Raw genomic sequence first — 22383 nt, forward strand, 5'->3', positions numbered from 1 at the left:
AAGAGTTGACTGGAAGACCTCTGAGGCGCGGATACAAGGATCGGTTCCGCAGGGAATCCAAGTTTTTTTACTGTTTCTCCCACTCACCTCTTCCGCCTCTCCCCCAGTCCAACGACAAATACAGGGTGGGTAAAACAAAACTGATGTGGAAAATACTTCATGCAACTTAACATAGGCAGCCAACTTACATCTCCACCCCAGGTGCGGGTGATGTCGGTTGGGTTGTCATTTTAAGGTTCATGAATCATTTTCCGCCGGCCGCTGTGGCCGAGTAGTTCTACGCGCTTCAGTCCGGAACCACGTTGCTGCTACAGTCGCAGGTTCGAATCCTGCATCGGGCATGGATGTGTGGGATGTCCTTAGATTAGTTAGGTTTCAGTAGTTTTGAGTCTAGAAGACTGATGACCTCAGATGTTAAGTCCCATAGTGATTCGAGCCATTTGAATTATTTTCCAAGTCAGTTTTGTTTTTCCAAACTTGCGTCACTTGCCGTTGCCCCCTTTCAACGCACCACAAATTCCTAGGATTTTAACAGTAAAAACTATAAAATATTTAAAAATAATGATTTGTTTACTTCAGTGCTTAATACTTCGATTTGGTATAACTTCCAAGAGAATACAACTCAGAGAAAAACACGAGCCGAAAAGGATTTGTCAGAGAAGTTCAGAAAAGCATGGAACATATAAATCAAGTCACTAATTTAAAAGCTGTGAAAGAAACAATCTCGAACCATCTTGACAACATCGTAATTTCCACCGTCATACCTTGGGGAAAGATCTTGTCACGCACCAGAGGAAATTCTGGCGAGTCAACGGCACCTGTCCAGTCATTCGTCGACCAGTGTCGTGTGGCAACAGAAGCCAGCAAAAGGAAAACTGAAGTTATAAATTTCGCGTTTAAGAAATCATTCACGCAGGAGAAGTACAAATACACCGTCATTTGATTGTGGCACAGAGTCCCACAACGAGGACAACCTAACTGGCATACCTCAAGCTTAACAAGCGTCTGAAAGAATTGATTGGAAATAAGTCCTCAGGTCTGAATGGAATCACAATTCGGTTTTAGAACCTCTACTGTACTGGCCTCATACTTAGCTTGCATTTATCGTCAACCTTTCGTTCACCGTAAAGATCAAGCCACTGGAAAAAGAAGCGCAGGTAATTTCTGTTTATTAGAAGGTTAAAGAAACCGAACCTATAAATTACAGAATATCCTAGGCATCAGTTTGCTGTAGAGTTAAAATCAGAAGGAAGGTCAGCGTTGGCCGTAATATTGATAGTTTATTGATAGCTGTAGAATAGCTGTAGAGTCATGCTCATAAATTAAGGATAATGCTGATACATGGTGAAACAACGCTCTGGTTGGCGGTTTGTGGGCTTAAATCACCTCGGGGTATGACCATGCGGTGCATTTGACCCTCGGTCGTCGCAGAGTAGCGCTGGCAGCAGTCGACATACGCAGAGATGTGTTGGTGCATGTCAGAGTACGGTGCAGCGAGTAAGTGTGCAGACCTTTTCAGACGTGCTAATGGTGACTGTGTGTTGAAAATGGCTCAAAGAACACATATTGATGACGTTATGAGTGGTAGAATACTAGGGCGACTGGAGGGTAGTCAAACACAGCAGGTCGTAGCACGGGAGCCTCCGTGTGCGATAAATTGTGATCTCAAGATTATGGTAACGATTCCAGCAGACAGGAAACGTGTCTAGGCGCTACAGTACGGGACGTCCACAGTGTACAACACCACAAGAAGACCGATATCTCACCATCAGTGCCCGCATACGGCCACGGAGTACTGCAGGTAGCCTTGCTCGGGACCTTACCGCAGCCACTGGAACAGTTGTCTCCAGACACACAGTCTACAGACGACTGAACAGACATGGTTTATTCGCCCGGAGACCTGAAAGGTGCATAGCACTGACCCCTGGCCACAGGAGAGCCCGTGAGGCCTCGTATAAAGAACACAGTACATGGTCATTGGAACAGTGGTCCCAGGTTATGTTCACGGACGAGTGCAGGTATAGTCTGAACAGTGATTCTCGCCGGGTTTTCATCTGGCGTGAACCAGGAACCAGATACCAACCCCTAAATGTCCTTGAAAGGGACCTGTATGGAGGTCGTGGTTTGATGGTGCGAGGTGGGATTATGATTGGTGTACGTACACCCATGCATGTCTTTGACAGAGGAACTGTAGCAGGTCAGGTGTTTCAGGACGTCATTTTGCACCAGTATGTCCGCCTTTTCAGGGGTGCAGTGGGTCCCACCTTCCTCCTGATGGATGATAACGCACGGCCCCACTGAGCTGCCATCGTGGAGGAGTACCTCGAAACAGAAGATATCAGGCGAATGGAGTGGCCTGCCTGTTCTCCAGACCCAAACCCCATCGAGCACGTCAGAGACGCTCTCGGTCGACGTATAGCTGCGCGTCTACAAACTCCTACGACACTTCAGGAGCTCCGACAGGTACTGGTGCAAGAATGGGAGGCTATACCCCAGCAGCTGCTCGACCACCTGATCCAGAGTATGCTAACCCGTTGAGCGGCCTGTGTACGTGTGCATGGTGATCATATCCCTTATTGATATCGTGGTACATGCGCAGGAAACAGTGGCGTTTTGTAGCGCATGTTTCGGGACGGTTTTCTCAACTTATCACCAATACCGTGGACTTACAGATCTGTGTCGTGTGTGTTCCCTATGTGCCTATGCTACTAGCGCCAGTTTTGTGTAGTGCCACGTTGTGTGGCACCACATTATTCAATTATCCTTAATTTATGAGCATGAGTGTATAATAAAGTTCCGTGAAACGAAAAAGATTCTGTCCGCAAATCAGCACGGACTTAAAAGGCATCGCTCTCGCGAAACTCGTCCTTATCTCCCATGACGTCCTGCGAACTATGGATGGGGGGAAACGGGTAGGTTCCGAAGTAGTGATAGATAACTGGTGCCCCACTGCAGGCTGTTAATGAAGGTACGAACATATGGAATAGGTTCCCAGATATGTGACTACCTCGGAGATCTCTTAAGTAATAGAACCCAGTCCTCGACGGCGAGTGTTCATCGGTGTCCGTTGGGTGTGCCACAGGAAAGTGTATGATAAGGTCGATAGAATCGCTGTTATTCTCTGTACACATAACTGATCTGACGTATAGTGTGACCAGCAATCTGCGTCTGTTTGCTGATGATGCGCCGGCCGGTGTGGCCGAGCGGTTCTAGGCACTACAGTCTGGAACCGCACGACCGCTACGGTCGCAGGTTCGAATCCTGCCTCGGGCATAGATGTGTGTGATGTCCTTAGGTTAGTTAGGTTTAAGTAGTTCTAAGTTCTAGGGGACTGATGACCTCAGAAGTTAAGTCCCATAGTGCTAGGAGCCATTTTGCTGATGATGCTGTGGAGTACGGGAAGCTGTCTTCGTTGAGTAACTGTACGAGGATACAAGATTACTTAGACACGGTTCCTAGTTGGTCCGATGAACGGCAGCTAAGTTAATGTAGATGAAGAGGTAAAACAATCCCGTCATGTTCAAACACAGCATTAGTACTGTGCTGCCTCGCTTCACACAGTCATGTCGATTAAACATCTAGCCGTAAGTCTGCAGAGCGATACAGAATGAAAATAGCGCGTAAGGACGGCAGCAGGGAGGGTGAACTGTCGACTTTTCACGAATTTTAGAGAAGTGTACCTCATCCACAAGGAGACCGCACGTGAAATGCTAGTACTACCCATTTTTGACTACTGCTCGAGTTCTTAGGATCACCACCTGGTTGGATTAAAGGAAGACATCGAAGCAATTCAAAGGAATTACCGCTAGATTTTTACCGGTAGGTACGAATAACAAGCAGACATTGCGGAGATGTTTCCTCAACTCAAATGGGAATCCCTAGATGGTACGACTTTAATTCAGGGAAACTCTATTGAGCGAAATAATATTGAGAAAATTTAGAGAACCGGCATTTCCAGCTGACTGCAGAACGATTCTACTGCCGACAAAGCACATCGGGCACGCTGAGAGAAATTAGGGCTCTAACGTAGGCATACAGACAGTCCTTTGTCCCTTACTTCATATGTGAGTGGAACACGAGAGTGAATGACTAGTAGTGCCACGCACAGTACAGTGGCTTGAGCTCAGCTCAGCAGACAAAATGCGTTTCTAAACCTGTTAACTCGCAGCTGGGCGTGTAAGCACTAACGAGAATTGCATCTTCCATTGGAATCTGCTATTATGAAGTCGTACTGTTTAACAGTACTACAGAAAAATTTAATTTAAGATCAATACTCGATATAAATGGTATAGCGGCTTGTTTATAGCATTTAGTCTCATCTGCTTAACAGTACTCATTACATGCCTTATGCAACAGATTTTATTTTATTGTACGGCAGTACAGCCGTAAAAAATTATAAGTAGGCCCATGGACTTCGCATCATTATGGGACTAAGGAAGATTCCGTAATAACGGATTCCAGTAGAAGATTCAGTTTTCGTTTGTACGGACACGCCTAGTTATGAGTTAACAGGTGTAGAAACGTAGTTTGCCTAGTGATTTGAGTGAACGAGAGATTGCAGGACTACCTTCGTGACGTACGCGCCGCAGCCTGTCTTCCTCGTAGGCCTCGCGCTCATCGTTGTCAGTGTTACATTTAGCACTACTACTATGATCACACGTCTGACACAGGTCTGCAGACTGTGGCTACAGGAGCATATAATGGTGGAATGCTGTCTCTATCTTCAGTTCCCACGTACATTTGGGAAAGTCAGTCTTAATGCACGGTCATTCACTTTTTGTCTCGTCACACTCAACTCCCTGTGGTTTGCACGTTCTACCAGTGGATTCGCGAACCATGTCGGTTTTGTTGTTGGCAGCAAGCATTGCCAACCTGTGCATGTCCTCATTTTCCTGGCTGGAATGCAAGCGTTCAGGTGGTACGGCCACCCACAAGTGGGTGGACAAGAAGCAGAAAAGTATTATGTATTAAACACAGCTTGTAATTCTGCAAAAACTTTTGGTATTTACTATATTCTTAGTCTTCCACTTCGTTCTCCAGAAGTCAGCCGATATATTTCGAAAATGATGACTGTAAACATATAAATGTCTTGTGCAAAATGTTCGTTGGAGTGTGTTGGAGCTGATGACACCCATGAGCTTGGATTCGCACCTGCACACATTGGTCTCTTTCCACTCTGAAATTAGAGTTTTGAGCGAAGTGTATTTGATGAGTGTAGGTGACTGTAATTTGCGAGTATATATTGTGCTGTATGGTGATGACGAGCAAAAGGAAGCCACCACATAGCCTATTCCTACCCGGTAGCACCAAAGGGGCCGCCGGGTTTAACGTCCCCATCCGACGGACGATTCAAATGACTTCACTTAATGAGGCGCTGCGGAGTGCCTTGCAATTTAATCGCGGACGTAAGCACCAAGTCTGGTGATCAGGTACATAACGCCATTGCCTCTGAACCCCTTACTGGCCAGATACCTATGCTGAAAATTTCTTCTATCACCGAGTTTATAGCCAAATACCACCGGTTTGAGGTCTATCTTAGCAATGTCGGCTGTACAGGTTGATTCACTGGCCTTATGAACCGAGGCAGAAGATTTGTGATTAAATTCTTCTTAGAATACTGTTCTTGTTGGTCAAGCGACAGATCGATAGAAATGGCCCAGTTTGCTCCCTTAGTGTTGGTCACACTTGGTTCTGTGGTGGCGTCAGTTGCTTCGCTGCGTGTTGTTTTTCTGCGTACCCATCTTCGGGTTTCCTTGTCGGCGCAGCATCATCCTTCGAGTGTTTAAACTGTCATGCACAGCGACTTCTCGCTACATCTGAGCGAATATCACTTAACAGGACCTTGTTGACTGGTCCACGTTACCTGTTATTCCTGCGAGGCGTGCTGCGTACTTCTTAGAGACTGTAACCTCTGTTGTCTGCGAAAGGATGTGGTTTCAAGGCGACGTTAATGTTCAAGTGCACATGAACAACACATAACCCCATTGTTGGATTGGAGGAGGAGGTCCTACGACCATGGCCAGTGCGATCGCCAGATCTCACATCTCTGGACTTTTTCTCCTGGGGTTACATCAAGACGTTCGTATATTAAACCGCCGTGCAAACAGATGAAGTACTGCTTGCTACAGTCCAGGCTGCATGTCTCTCGGTACAACAGACAACAGGGACCTTTGAAAGAATGCGGCAGATCTTCATGTGCCGATGCCATGTAGGCATTGAGCCTGGCGGTAATTAGTTTGAACAGTCACTTTGAGTTACGTTCTTTTCATGCGGTGTACGCTGTGCACGTCCATAACACAATAAATATACATTTTCGAACATTGGTTCTCTATCTCAAACCGAGTGAGGTGGAGCAGTGGTTATCACACTGAACTCTCATCTGGGGGGACGACGGTTAAATCCCGCCTCCGACCATTCAGATTTACGTTTTCCTCGATTTCCCTGAATCGCTTCGCCGGCCGCTGTGGCCGAGCGGTTCTAGCCGCTTCACTCTGGAACCGCGCTGCTACTACGGTCGCAGGTTCGAATCCTGCTTCGGGCATGGATGTGTGTGATGTCCTTAGGTTAGTTAGGATTAAGTAGTTCTAAGTCTAGGGGACTGATGATCTCAGATGTTGAGTCTCATAGTGCTTGAAGCCATTTGAGCCCTAAATCGCTTCAGGAAAATGCCGGGATTGTTCCTTTGAAAGGGCACGGCCGACTTCTTCCCCATCCTCCCCTAATCCGATGGGACCGTTGACCCACCGAGCGAGGTGGCGCAGTGGTTAGACACTGGACTCGCGTTCGGGAGGACGACGGTTCAATCCCGCGTCCGGCCATCCTGATTTAGGTTTTCCGTGATTTCCCTAAATCACTCCAGGCAAATGCTGGGATGGTTCCTCTAAAAGGGCACGGCCGACTTCCTTCCCCATCCTTCCCTAATCCGATGAGACCGATGACCACGCTGTCTGGTCTCCTTCCCCAAAACAACCAACCAACCAACCGTTGACCTCGCTGGTTCGCTACCCCGATCGCTGTTTGGTCCACTACCCCTATTCAACCAATTAACCTATTTCAAAATAGTCGGTTGTGGACCCACTGTCACCCATTTCAGTTTCACCCAAAAGGTTTGAGACATCTTGTGTATGGCGAGAAAAGCATCAGTTGTGGAGCGATCATTGGGAAGGATACTGGGATGTCGTGTAGTAGTCTGAGACAGCGTCATCAGCACAAGGCAGAGTTTTAAAGGGTGCTCACTGTGGGTCTTCATTTGACCGATGGTCGAATCGTGCAGATCTGTAGGGCATTCGGATACGACAGTACCCTGACGATGGGCTCCATGTCGAGCAGGTATATTTATTGTCGAGGTTCCGACCACCGTGTGAGGCGACCACAAGGAAGGTTCGCCATATTACGCACGAAGCAACTTTCAAGCACTTCAAATCTGCCCCTGCCAAGTCAGAACAAGTAACGGACTCCCTGAAACATTGTGTCATCCAGCACCATTGTTCAGAGGCTAGCAGCCGTCAGACTAGGGTACTACCGTCTCATGCTAAGGCTGCTGACAACACCACAACAAAAAATGCTTTCGTTTGAACTGGTGCCGTGACCGGAAGGCATGGACTGGTGATTAATGGGGTCCCAGTGTGTTCAGAGATGAGAAGCGATTCGGCACTACCATGGTAAGCTTGGTCTTCTGCTATGCTCAAAATGTTCAAATGTGTGTGAATTTATAAGGGACCAAACTGCTGAGGTCATCGGTCCCTAGACGTACACACTTCTTAAACTAACTTATGGTAAGAACAAACACACACACCGATGCCCAAGGGAGGGCTCCAACCTCCGGTGGAAGTCAGCTATGGCGGAGATCTGGGGAGAGGTCTCATTCTCGTTTACGAGAGGCACAGATGTCTTATTGTGGGTTGCCATCGCTATGACTTCAGGTCAGGGCGGGTACTGATAGAGGGAACTCTTGACTGCACAACGTATCGGGCGAGCCGGCCGAAGTGGCCGTGCGGTTAAAGGCGCTGCAGTCTGGAACCGCAAGCCCGCTACGGTCGCAGGTTCGAATCCTGCCTCGGGCATGGATGTTTGTGATGTCCTTAGGTTAGTTAGGTTTAACTAGTTCTAAGTTCTAGGGGACTAATGACCTCAGCAGTTGAGTCCCATAGTGCTCAGAGCCATTTGAACCATTTCGTACCGGGCGTCTTGCGTCCTCACGTGTTACCTCTCATGCGACAGTATCGTGGTGCCATTTTCCAACAGGACATTGCACGTCTTCTTTTGCCACGCGTCTCTATGAAGTATCTTCGTTATGTTGAGGTACTCCAAGAGAAGCTGGAAATCCTGGTCTGTTCCCAATAGAACATGTGTGGGACCAATTCGAAAGTCAACAACGTCCCAGTGTCAGCAACTTCGATATTAAGGACCAGTTACATCACTGTTTGCCCAGTTGGTCTCAGGAGAGAACACAACGGCTTTATGACACTCTTCCCAACTGAATGAGGCCAATGGTGGTGCAACGTCATAAAGTGGTTTCATACTGCAAAATGCCTTGTTAATTTGAGTCGATTTTGTAATCGGTGAAATAAACTGCATAACGTCTCCCCACGAAGTTTCATTTCGTTTCTTCCTCCTACGTGCTTCATTTTTTTGGTCAAACGTAAATACTTGAGGACGTGGACGGAAGAAGGATTTAAATCAAAAATGTATCTTTTTTCAAAGATAAGTAGCGATATCTCACGGTATCGGCATTTTTCTTTCACGCTTTTGTGAGTGCGATGGGTTTCTTATGGTACTATTCATGAGTAAAAACTCGACGGTTTTCGTTCGACACCGTGTCCCTAGATTTGGGATTTTTTTGTAGGGATCCTCGTAAGTATAAGTGCGAAAACAGTTCAGCACATTTCAGCAGTCGCTCCAGGCTGCGTTGGAGGCTGCTGCAAGGGCGTTGTCGCAGCTGGTATTTCTGCCGGCCGGACAACTGCGGCTGTGGAAAGTAGCGCAGCGTAGTCCAGGTCCTCCAAACCGGCGACACCGCGTTTCATAACCTCTTTCGTTACAAGTGAAAGAGCGATTATGTCGGCAATTGCGTGTAATTTCCTAGCACGCGCCTCGTATTGACAACTCTGACCTCTGGAGTTTGCCTTTATCTTTCGTCCGTCAAACGCCAAACGAACTTTCTGTTTCCTGCTAGCTTTCCCATCTGCGGAACGATGCGCTGTGTGATATCTTTTCAGTCTCAAACGAATGGCTTTCATTTTGTCCGCGGTGGTGTGTAACGTGTTAAGGGCACTTATTAGTGAATCATTCTGGGGAGTATCCGGCCAGTGTGGCCGTGCGGTTAAAGGCGCTTCAGTCTGGAACCGCATGACCGCTGCGGTCGCAGGTTCGAATCCTGCCTCGGGCATGGATGTGTGTGATGTCCTTAGGTTAGTTAGGTTTAATTAGTTTTAAGTTCTAGGCGACTGATGACCTCAGAAGTTAAGTCGCATAGTGCTCAGAGCCAGCATTCTGCGGAGTACCTGGTTTTTCGAACGGAATCTGCAAACTGTAGGTCGTCGTCCTCATTGTCTTACATCTGTCTGCTACATCTCTAATCTCTAAGAATTTTATGTACGCATTTTCCTTGCTCGACCTGTGACTCTTCTTTCGGATTGCAGTTCATGATCATCACCTGTAGTCTTCAGTAATTCGTTCTCTTCACATAGTATTTCCGCCTATCTCTGCAATCGAGATGCTTCCTCATTAGAAGCAGGTACCTCACTTCACAGATTTTTGTATAACGCTTTAATCTCCTCAATAATCTCATCTCTGCTTCCTTTTTATCCAACTCGCGATTCTCTACTCACCACGCCTTTAAGTGGTCTAATTCTTAAGTCTTTTCCGATCTGCTCCTATAGCCTAAGGCGCAACGCCCTAGCTTTCGAGACAGGGAGGTGAGCCATACGCAGATTCAAAACGCGCAGCGGATTAATAACAGCGGCCTGATATCGCCCTTCAGCCTGTGGTTTTTAGGTATTTTCCCACGCTCGCTTAGGCAAATGCCAGGCTGATCCCCAGATTCCACCTTAGATTACACGATACACGAACGGTTAAGATACGATAACTCATAGAATAAAGTTTACACGATTGAGGTTTAAATTACGCTGTTTATATTCTTCCTTATCAAAAACATTTCCTAAATTATAATTAAAAAAGGATGACACTTTTCCTACGAAACATTTCAATGAGTGACAGAGTAAAATTCTACGGTTTTGAGATTCACTTCACTTTTTTAGACTTAAACGACCATTTCGAAAACAAATTTAATGAAAATTTCGTCGACACGCACTGACACATAAACTCAGCAAATCGTTAAGACCGTTTAATAAATTAGTAGACTACAATAGACTATTGCCAAACATTTGGTAATTTGACACTAGCTGTACTGTTGGAGTTACATCAGCATTTCCACGCAACAAGTTCAAGGGCATATTCCTTTTCTGGTATGCTCGTCCATGTCGCGCCATGAGCAAGCCTCATCCAGTTGCTCTGAAATCTTAAACAGTTACACGTGTGGCAGTTGTCGTGGTATATTCTGCTGCTGACACGTATAATATCTGAGCGATTTTGCGCGTCTCATTTGTCAAGATGTTATTCACTAGACGTGAATTTCGCCATATCCGCCTGTTTGAGTACTAAGTCCAGAAGATCAGTACACTTCTGAGAAATAGTCTTCTGTTTCTTTTACGTTGTGCAACATCTAAAAATTCTTAGTTTCCATTTGACTAAAACGATGTGGCCAGCATTCGAGGTGCAATTCTTAATAGTTCAGGTATTACACTGAAAGCAAAACGTAGTACATCAGTAGACAATACTGACACAAAGTGAGAGTAATGCCTTGAAACAGAACCGTCATGTAAATCTGGAATGTTCATTCATTGGTAACGTCATACTCCCGAGTAGTGCACGTTCGAAAATAAAAAGAAGCAAAAAAAAAAAAAAAAAAAGGAATACTAAACGTTTCTCTTCGATAAATACGCATTACTAAATGTAAGCCCGCCTTAAGCAGTTCATGGTACGTTGTAAGTAAACACTGCACGTGATGTTTGTGATTTCAAAGAAACAATTAAATGAATTATGTCTTTGAACGAAAAATCGTAAATCTCCGTATCATATACAAAAAGGAAAAATTCTGGGGCGATCAATACGTTAGGATCGCTGAAAAGGATGGAACAGGGAGGGTCGACCTATGCATGAATGGAAAAAGTCTTCCTTGAGCTACAGATAAGTGTTACACAGAGGAGGAGGCAATAGAGAGGTACGATGTCTGTTATTAATCAGTCTTAAAGTGCGGAATTATGCAACTGAACTCAGGTATGCTAGCGAAAAAAGAAAAGTATCGCCTACTGAAGTTATACAGCCTGTCACTGTTTTCGAATTCATTGAAATAAATGAATGAGAATTTCCTGAAACTAGCGTAATACTTATTGCTTCACGCAGTTTTTAAATATTGTAACGCAGTGGAATTGATACAAAGCGTTTTGGGTACACTCTGCAACCTTCAGGATCCTACGTAAATGTTTCACATTGTAGTAGGTGCTTTTGAGTTGAAAATAGCTAACTTTCTCCCTAGGTGTTTCGAAGGATTGCGTCTCAACCTTCAGGTGTATTTATTTAAAGTAGAAAGTCAAAGGTGGTTTCTACGTAGGACTGTTCTGGACGATCTATGACCCTGTCTTTCAGATGTCACAGGCTGCTTTCCGAGTCGTATTTGCACCTCACTACGAATATTTTCTGTACAAGCACTGAAAGACCATATCTCTTGTGAATTAAATCTGCTGGTAGACGATGAAATTTTTAAAAAGACACTGATTTCAAGCTTGGCAACTCGTCTTGCTTCACAAATGGATTTCTGAATAGATGGTTGCTGTACACGGTTGTTACATTTGTCAATCTTTGTTGTAGGTGAAGAACTATAAAAAATGTAGTTACATAAATGCAGCTATGATATAACAGAGAAATTGTGTTTTACTTGTAAACTTTATGAGACGATGCACATTTTAGCGAGATGCCTCGAATATGGTCCACGAGACATGGAAAAAATCTAAACTAAACTACCACATTCTTTTACTGTCACACAGATAGCAGTGTAACCGGTTTAGAGCCCTTAGTAAGTTACCATCAGTTGCTGTGTTTAAATAGGAAGATAAAATAGGGTACCAAAATACTAGAAAACGAAACTGCAAATCAAACTAACTTGAAGAAGTTAGATTTGTAATTTTGTTGGTCTTGACGCTAGTTTGATTTGAAATTGAGTTTCCTAGTATTTTACTATCCAGTTTCTTTCTTTTAAGCACACCATCTGATAATGACTTACAAACAAGTAGAGACCGGTTATGATAAGTACGTTTGCGATCCAAGGCTGAAAACGCAACGAAAGAGTTTCGATACAAGACGGTCATACTGTTGCCTTTATGGAGTGTGCCCAGTCTGTACCACAGGCTGCCGAGAAAAGTCGTACGTACAAATTTTCTTGACTTATTTCTTTAAATACATCCAACTGACGATTTAGTTGTCACTTTCCGAATCGCCAAATGGAAAGATTAGTAAATGTGACTCGTTACGGATACTTTCATCGACAATTAATATTAAAAGCAATGAAGGTTAAGCCTAACCTAAACTGTCCTTATTTACAGTTAAAAATTTTCCGCGCTACTTCGGTTATCGCAAGACACAGTGTCACCACGGCCGATTGAATCATGGTACAGCCGTTAATACGAAGAACCACCGGTATCAGTTTGTGGTCTGCGTTATATTTATCAAACTTTGTGATATGACTTGAGTAAAGAAATCCAGTTAGATAAATGACGATGATATAGACATGTTTGTAAGTCTGCTGACATCTTCCATGTCGCGTCTAGCTGTCATGAATGTGGTGCACGGTATACGTAAAAACTTAAATGATACTATAACAAGTTGCTCACAAAATTAGTAAGTAAGAATTTTTCACGCCCTCTTGATGACAAAAGCATTACTCTTTGAAACGCCTAGCGGGAAGGTCAGTAAAAGTGACTAGTTAAGAGTTACTCGTATTTCCAGTTGATGTTCAAAGCAATCTCGGTTACGTGTAGCCCAAAAATTTATGATTGAATGTTTTCCCCCCTCTCCGTCACTCGGTTTATGTCATTCTGGCCGACAGCATAATGGTATGGCCGCTGGCAGTTTTGACAAATGACTTTGACGTAGTTGTTGACGTAGCTGTGATGTCCAACACCTGGTGGGCGCGCCGTAGAAATTACGTGCGCAGATGGCGTGGATTCGGTAGCAATTATTACATGCAGTGCTACTTTACTTCACGTAAATGACGAAGAGTACTGCCGTGGCATACACAAGGAATATGTTAACATCGTTTGACATGAGGATAGTGTCCTCTTTAAAAGGAACGACATGCATTGACAAATCCACGATCATGGTGAATATATATATATATATATATACTGTGATTTTTCAAATAGTGCAGGACTCTGGACACGAGTAAGAAGAAAACAGAAAATAATAGCCGTTTGGCACTTTACTTCACGTAAATGACGAAGAGTTCTGCCGTGGCATGCACAAGGAATATGTTAACATCGTTTGACATGAGGATAGTGTCCTCTTTAAAAGGAATGACATGCATTGACACATTTCATAGTAAGCTATCGCTTGAAAATTACACAATAAGGCGAATCCTCAATCATGGTGAATATATATATTCTATGATTTTTAAAAGTGCACGACTGTGGACACAAGTCAGCAGAAAACAGAAAATAATAGCCGTTTATCAAATTATCTAAATTTTCGCCAGGAAGAACGGCTTTGTCAAACATGAAGTTGAAGCTAATAATATTGACTTTCGCAAAAGCTTCTCCAATGCTGAATGTCTACTTCATTGAAAAAAATTGTCTTTATCAGCTACTCATCTACTATTCATCATTACATAAATAGATCTAAATGTTTCATCTTCACTGCATACTTCTATTTAAGGAATAGAAACTAGTTTATCTTAGTTTTTATGACTCTTTGGATTGATGTAAACAAATGATTGTGAAAATATTAAGCTGCAGTGCACCTGTTACTGCGCTCGGTGTGCCAGACAACGAAATTACCAACAAAAACTTAAGCAAATGCACTAGCAAAGTGGCTAAACGTGCTTATTATGTAATGTACACACTACGGAACATTAATCTTCCCGAACAGGTGTCTCTTTCGACACACAACCTCACTGGCACGCGCAACAAGGGAAACGGACCTCACTACATGTTAATTCAAATATAAAAGTAATAGCAAATGTGCCTGATGATGGCACTATACTGCCGAAACGCTTGGTGGTAATAGGATACGGGTAGTAGGTGACTGTTGCAGCATACTCTGTATTGTTTCATTAAAACTTTTTAATACTGTGGCGGCCATCAAATAACGTCCGTAGAAATTTAGGACAAAGGTTTACCCTGCATTATTGGTGGCGGACTCCGCTTGGTGCAGGGTGGTATTTTGACAGCGCTAGTCGCTGGTGGTGGAGAAACGTCAGAGACGTCGCTGTCGAGTATAAGGAGACGAGAGATGGTGACTCACCAGCAGGAGAGGCAGAGCGGCTGCGACGAGGGTTGGCCTCATGTCGTCGTGGCGTGCGCTGTCCGGCGCTGCTGGTGCTCCTCGCCTCGCGTCGCCTGCTCGCACTACGGGGAGCAGCACCAGAGCATGGCACGGCCGCGGCGGGCTCACACTGACTGCCGAGCGCTCGCCGGCCGCGCGCCAGCCGCCGCGCCGCTGCCCACCACCGGCCCAAGCCACCAGCTGGCCACGGCAGCGGGACCGGCCACTCGGCGCCAGGGAGGGGCGCAGCCGCAAGGTCGCCTCCAGCTTGCAGCCCTGTCAGCCGGCCGCTGCCGGGCCTTTCCGCGGCGTTTCGGAGCCCCAGCCACCCTTAACCATTTCGCTGTTGTGGACCTGCATACGCGTCCCATCACGCCGTTCCCCAGATATTGTGGAGGTATATACCCGCGCCGATTGCGTTGTCCTACAGTGTTATGGACGTCCAAATGCGTCTTGAGCGGCCGACGAGTTACTTCTGCGCCACCACCACCACCATCATCATTATCATCGTAATCAGGATTCCTTACAGTGAGCCGAGAGGAACTTTTTATTTAAGAATAAAATTCGCCCAACAGCCGTGCAATTGAGAAGCTATTTTATTTTGTTTTCGCCACCAGTTTCGGCAGTTCATTATTCCATCTTCAGGTCTCATATTCAGCTATAAAAAATAATCGATACCGTCGTACTGGGGCCATATGTTTCTGGATGTCGTGAATCCACAAGTGCTCTCTTCGAACGGAGCACTTGTCGACATCCATTAACAAACTTTGAACGCGGAATGATAGTTACAGCTAGAAGTATGGGATATTCCATTTTGGAAATCATTAGGGAATTCAATGTTCCGAGATTCACAGTGTGAAGAATGTGCCGAGAATACCAAATATCACACACTATTTCTCACCATGGACAACGCATTGGCCGACGGCCTTCGCTTTACGACCGAGACCAGTGGCGTTTGCGTAGAGTTGTCAGTGCTAACACGCAGGCGGCTCTTCAAGAAATAACAGCAGAAATCAATGTGGTGCGTACGACGAACGTATCCATTAGGACACTGCGGCGGAATTTGGAATTCGTGGCCTATGGCAGCAGAGGAACGACGCGAGTGTCTTTGTTAACAGCAAGAAATCACCTGCAGCGCCTCTCCTGGACTCATGACCACATCAGTTGGACCCTAGACGTGGAAGACCGTATCCTGTTCAGATTAGTTCCGATTTCAGTTGGTGAGAGCTGATGGTAGGGTTCGGATACTCTGGTGCAACTCGACCGATCATTGGCTTGAATTGGTTATTTTCAGTTACTGGGAGACTATTTGCAATCATCCATGGACTTAATGTTAAGGACGACAATGCTACATGTCACGGGACCACAGTTCTATGCGATTGGTTTGAAGAACGTTGTAGACAATTCTAGATAATGATTAGCCCACCCAGGTCACTCGACATGAATCCTATCGAAGTTCTGTGGAGGATAATCGGGAGGCATGTTCGTGCATCAAATCCAGCGTCGGCAACACCTTTGCAGTTTTGGACGGCTATACAAACAGTACAGCTCAATATTTCTGCAGAAGACTTCCAATGACCTGTTGAGTCCATCTCACGTAGAGTTGCTGCACCAAGCCGGACAAAACTAGGTCCAGCAAAGTATTAGGAGGTTGCCTTTGTCTTTTCAATGTAAGACAAAAAGGAATGTACCATGTCCAGTCAATAGGGGCTTATAAAAGGCCCATTGCAAATAGTTCCGGACAAATGTACAATAGTTCTCAGCATCAGATAAAAACTTTTTCATCATCCTCATTTTTTAGTAAACCCCTAAGATCATTCATATACTACTGGCCATTAAAATTGCTCCACCACGAAGTTGACGTGCTACAGACGCGAAATTTAACCGACAGGAAGAAGATGCTGTGATATGCAAATGATTAGCTTTTCAGAGCAATCACACAAGGTTGGCGCCAGTGGCAACACCTACAACGTGCTGACATGAGGGAAGTTTCCAACCGATTTCTCATACACAAACAGCAGTTGACCGGCGTTGCCTGGTGAAACGTTGTTGTGATCCCTCGTGTAAGGAGGAGAAATGCGTTCCATCACGTTTCCGACTTTAATAAAGGTCGCATTGTAGCCCATCGCGACATTGCTGCTCGCGTTGGTCGAGATCCAATGACTGTTAGCAGAATATGGAATCGGTGGGTTCAGGAAGGTAATACGGAACGCCGTGCTGAATCCCAACGGCCACGTATCACTAGCAGTCGAGATGACAGGTATCTTATCCGCATGGCTGTAACGGATCGTGCAGCCAAGTCTCGATCCCTGAGTCAACAGATGGGGACGTTTGCAAGACACTGGAAGCGTGTATTCGTCATCGCCATACTGGCGTATCACCCGCCGTGATGGTATGGGGAGCCATTGGTTAACGTCTCGGTCACCTCTTGTTCGCATTGGCGGCACTTTGAACAGTGGACGTTACATTTCAGATGTGTTTCGACCTGTGGCTCTACCCTTCATTCTATCCCTGCGAAACCCTACACTTCAGCAGGATAATGCACGACCGCATGTTGCAGGTCCTGTACGGGCCTTTCTGGATACAGAAAATGTTCGACTGCTGCCCTGGCCAGCACATTCTCCAGATCTCTCACCAATTGAAAACGTCTGGTCAATGGTGGCCGAGCAACTGGCTCGTCACAATACACCAGTCACTACTCTTGATGACCTGTGGTATCGTGTTGAAGCTGCATGGGCAGCTGTACCTCTAAAAGCCATGCAATCTCTGTTTGACTCAATGCTCAGGCGTATCAAGGTCGTTATTATGGCCAGAGGAGGTTGTTCCGGGTACTGATTTCTCAGGATCTATGCACCGAAATTGCGTGAAAATGTAATCACATGTCAGTTCTAGTATAATATATTTGTCCAATGACTACCAGTTTATCATCTGCATTTCTTCTTGGTGTAGCAATTTTAATGGTCAGTAGTGTACTTCATCAATGTACCTACACAGAAGCAGAAAAAAATTTTGGAAATTGTGGTAAGGTCTTGTGGGACAAAACTGCTGAGATCATCGGTCCCTAAGCTTAGACACTATTTAATCTAACTTAAACTAACTTACACTAACGACGATACATATACCTATGCCCGAGAGAGGACTCAAACCTCCGCCGCGGGAGCCGCGCGAATTGTGACAAGACGCATCAGACAGCGCGGCTACCGCACGCGGCCAGTAGCAGAATCTTTATAATATGTGAAATACGAAACTTGGAACCAGAAAGTGCTAAACATCTTAGTGCAAGTAGTACAAGCTGTCTTGTAGATCAAGCCAATCGAACAAACTCACTCCTCAGAAAGTGGACAGTTATATTTACTTAAAATTCTGTTAAACTAACAAGTAAGTATCAGAGCATATTTGAAAACAGGAAGGTTAGTAAAAAAAGATTCTTCGTTCCGGTGAGACACGAACCAGCAACACATCACCTGTTACCTTACAATTCTGTGTCTATTCATTACACTACTCCGCCCATGGTTCAGTACCGACCATATTTTGCTTCTTATCATTTCCTGAAACATTTAATCCTAGGTATGTTACTAACTTATGTTATTAACTAACATTTAATTACAACAAACTGAACCAAGAACAGTTGTTTTAGATGGATCATCAAGGTGCCGTTGCCTCGAAATAGCAAACTCCCACAAAACACAAGTTAAAATAATTCTTTAACCACTAACTCGACGTTTCCGCACAACTGACAAAGGGCTTTCGAGGGGTCCTCAATTTTCTGGTGCTTAAAAATGGCTTATATACGAAACGGCTGTAACTGAAAGCCAGTATGGCTTCACGTTGACCTGTAGTGAAGAAGAGCTGGCATTCTGTGGAGTAGGTGGCGTTCTTCCCTGTCAGTGGCTGACGTTCAAACGCACGTTCAGAATATCTGACGTGCTAGATATTGCTCTAAGCGTTCTAAAAGACCACTGCGTGCTTTTTCCAAGCTATGGCGTCAGATACTAGGCACGCTCAACGCCTAACGTTCGAATCCACGGTCCTCGTGCCGGCTGCTTTGAGCCGTCTTCTCAAGGGACATTAAAATGTACGTGGACGAGGAGCTGGTGACGTCTCACAGCCTGGAATTCCACTTTCCACTACTCGGAGGACCTTGAAATGAAGAATCTAGCATGTCAGATTTTCGCCTCGTTGTGAGGATCGTGGAGAGGGACATCGTTTTCAGCTCAAAAACAAATCTTAGAACCGGCATATTGTGTGAGATTAAATTTCATATTTGGTGCAATTTTTATCATTGAATATGACGTCCTCAAACGAAACACTCCAAGCGTAGCGTCCGCTGCACGTTCTGAAACAACCTGCTACATCTCACGGAAAATTACGTGTTCCTCATCGTGATTTGCGACCTCAGCGCTCTCCGGTTTCATTCTGCGGCATCTGGCGGGTAAATCAGGGTTTTTACGAAAACAGACGCGCGTAAAACAGGTGCGCTAATATTGTCAGCCATTGTCGAAGGAAAAAGATTCGGGACTCTTCGACGGCTTCAACAACGAATGATGCTGTACAACGATCGAACACACGTACAACTAGAAGTTATTTGTTAACTCAATTGGATCTTCATGCCATTTTGTGTTTGAGATTGGATATAGATGAAGTACAATATCTAATCTCAGTCACCTGATCTATAATCTCCATATTCCCGATGCTGCATTGGCTACGATCACTCTGCAGTAACGTACTTCATCATTTTAAGACAAAAATTAGTTTCGCAATTTCATTTTAATGGAAGACGAGATTTTTTCTTATCTGCTCACCATCATTGAAAAATATAGTTACGTACAAGATAAAAACATGGGACGGTTATTGTAAGCAAGATATAGGTATATATATTTTGCACCAAAGTTTCATAATAGCAAAAATTTCCAGTGTGTAACTTGAGTTTATCTTTTGACACAGATTGGCACTTACCTTGATATTCCTGGTCTGTGGAGAAACCTTGCAGTCATTGGACTTTGTAATAAGAATTGCAGCAAATAATTATTTATAATGCGACACATTGACTACCGTAGGTAATACTTCTATTAAACTATTAAGAAGAACCCAGAATCTTTTAGAACACAAAAAGTATAACAAAGAACCTTGGACGTAGATGGACGCGAACCTGGTACCTTTCGCTACCAACAATTTTTTTTATACAAATGAAACAAAAGACAGCTGCAGAATATAGCAGTAAATCGAAAACAAGTTCTCTGCTTCCGACCCAGAACCATATATATGCCTGGCCACGAAGTCCCATTTTGCCCCTCAGAACTGAGAAGGGTGGACGGCATAGGATCCAAGATGAGCAAATTGCATCAAGGAAACTTCTCCTGTCTTGGATAATCCAGCTGCGAGTTGGAGTATCGAGAGCGCTCTAGAGAAACAAAAATGGCTCTGGGCACTATGGGGCTTAACTTCTGAGATCATCAGTCCCCTAGAACTTAGAACTACTTAAACCTAACTAACCTAAGGACATCACACACATCCATGCCCGAAGCAGGACTCGAACATGCGACCGTAACGGTCGCGCGGTTCCAGACTGTAGCGCCTAGAAGCGTTCGGCCACATCGGCCGGCGAGAAAATTTGAGAAATGTTGCTGGTACTAGGAATTACGTTTGTTTAAGTATCTCCAGATATCGAGGGTTGTCTTCTCATCGTCACCAAACGTACAGTGTAAGGCGTGACGGAGTCTGCATGCCATACAATTCGTGTTTGTTCCCGGAAAATAGTCTCATCAGGAAAGAGGAGCGTTTGTGCAGTTATCCGGTCGAGAGTCAGACGTGTGAGGAAGACCAGTACCTGGTGCACCAAATGCCAAACACCCTTCGCCAGTCCACAGACAAGGCGATGGTCATTCGCATCCATCACTCCACAGATAACACTCGATGGAGAGTCCACGATGTGAATTTGATGTAGGCGAGATTGGCACACCTGCTTCCCATTAACCGTTATGTACCAAGCGGACTGAACATCTGTATCAAGTGTGGCGGCGTCCACCACCTGCCACACAACACGTCGCTCTACATGGGGACATTTCTGTTCACTCACGTTCGATGCTTCGCAATGCCCCACTCAGTTGCAGGTTGGTGTATATCGCCCTCGTCGATGTCAGCCGTGTGGGCAATACTGCTGTACAGATGTATCCTAGTTGAAGGAAGAATTGGACATTGTAGAAGAAAGGCGCTGCGATGTCCAACAACAGCGCCAGGGGAGAGGGAGAGATCGGTACTATGGCCTCCAGCAGGCGACTTGTAAGACATATCACACAACGTCGCCACATCTTCATGTGGGAACTTAAAAAATAAGGCCTTCGCTCTGTCCTGAACATGAAAAAGGCTCAAATCTCCTATGTCCCTCTGGAGGAGGAGGGACTAATAGAGGATCTTAAACGGCATGCCTATAATGACAAAGGATCCCAAAGCCGCCAGCATGCGGCGGGCTAGAGATAGCAGGATCGGAAGCGTCTGTGCAACACACTGACTGCGCGACGCCAAGTAGACGTTTGAATATCGGGTCCGTTGTAAGAGTCCCAAGATTGTGCACTTCTCTGATCTGGTTTAATAGACGCCTGCTGTTGAGAACTGTCGGGTGCGGCAGGTCAACTGTGAAGTCAGTGCCCAAGCAACGGATCGTGCCACTTACTCATAAGGGGGGTGAGATTGATACACCCACCGTACCTATAAGCAGAACATGCGATTTTTGGACGTTGCCACGCCGGGGTCGTCACCCATACCTATGCTCGCGGACATCCTCGCCGCCACCAAAGGAGTACCAGATAGTCAGCATAGGCAGTGTCATCCCCATCAGGCGTTGTCAGAGGCCACAGAACAGCGGTTCCAAAGTGAAGACGTTTCATGTCGCTGAGAGAGGACAGCCCTGTCTCACCGAGCGCTACATCATGATCACCGGCGTTAGACGCCACGACGAAGATGCATCATTATGTCTACGATGATATGCGGGTACGCCATACGTCGTAGTACCACCGTCACGAACAGGTGAACGTGTGGTCAATCTGTAAAAGCTAAGTCGAGGGAGTTCAAGACCCGAAGCATTTGGTGGGCGCAATCATGTCCCGATTCCGATAAAGTACAGTGCAGATGTTATGATAGCCTCTTAACGATGTGTGGTGTTGTGAAGCGACATAATGAAGCGTCCGCTTTAGATGTGCCGCCAGATGTCGAGTGAAAATCTTCATGTCACTGTTGAGTATGGTTAACAGGCGAAAATCGCAGATCATGATCTGCCTCGTCGTTTATGAATGGGTACAGGCAGTTTTCAAGGAAGGCCCCAGGGAGCTCCACCATGGGACACAGTAAAACGCAACAGATGTCCGTCAAGGCTGACGCCAGCAAATGCCTTGTAGAACTCTAGAGCGAGGCTACCATGTGTAACAGCCGATAAACCTCCACAGGCGGGTCTTAGCGTCCCTGAGCAGCTCCCGTCTGCATCGCCCGGTACATCTCGAGAGGGAAGCCATCGAGTCCCGGCAACATACGAGTCTCTCCTATTTGTATCGCCTCGTAGAACTCCAGAGATAGCCGACTGGGCCCCGACAACTTATCTCCGGGTAGAACTCCAAAGGAAAGCCCTCGGGTCCCCGCGACTTATTAGCGGCTCCCATCTGTGTCGTCCGATATTTTTTCCTATGAGAGGCCTTGGGAAAAATTTGATCCCAATTAGAGGTGGATTCGATCGAAGAGTTTACTTTTGGAACACATTTATACTAACCACAATGCATTATGCAGAGCGGAGTGGCCGCG

General features: G+C 45.5%; 1 protein-coding gene across 1 annotated transcript in view; it reads right to left on the minus strand.

Moving 5' to 3' along the window:
• LOC124777510 (flocculation protein FLO11-like) overlaps positions 1–14716 on the minus strand; it is a 503784-nt gene extending 489068 nt beyond the window's left edge. The window contains exon 1 of the mRNA XM_047252957.1: positions 14575–14716. Coding sequence (XP_047108913.1) covers positions 14575–14616 — 42 coding nt within the window. The 5' untranslated portion in view covers positions 14617–14716. The remainder of the gene's footprint in view (positions 1–14574) is intronic.
• Positions 14717–22383: the final 7667 nt, after the last annotated feature.

The sequence above is a fragment of the Schistocerca piceifrons genome, chromosome 2 (genome assembly GCF_021461385.2).
Source record: "Schistocerca piceifrons isolate TAMUIC-IGC-003096 chromosome 2, iqSchPice1.1, whole genome shotgun sequence".
Taxonomy (NCBI): Eukaryota; Metazoa; Arthropoda; class Insecta; order Orthoptera; family Acrididae; genus Schistocerca; species Schistocerca piceifrons.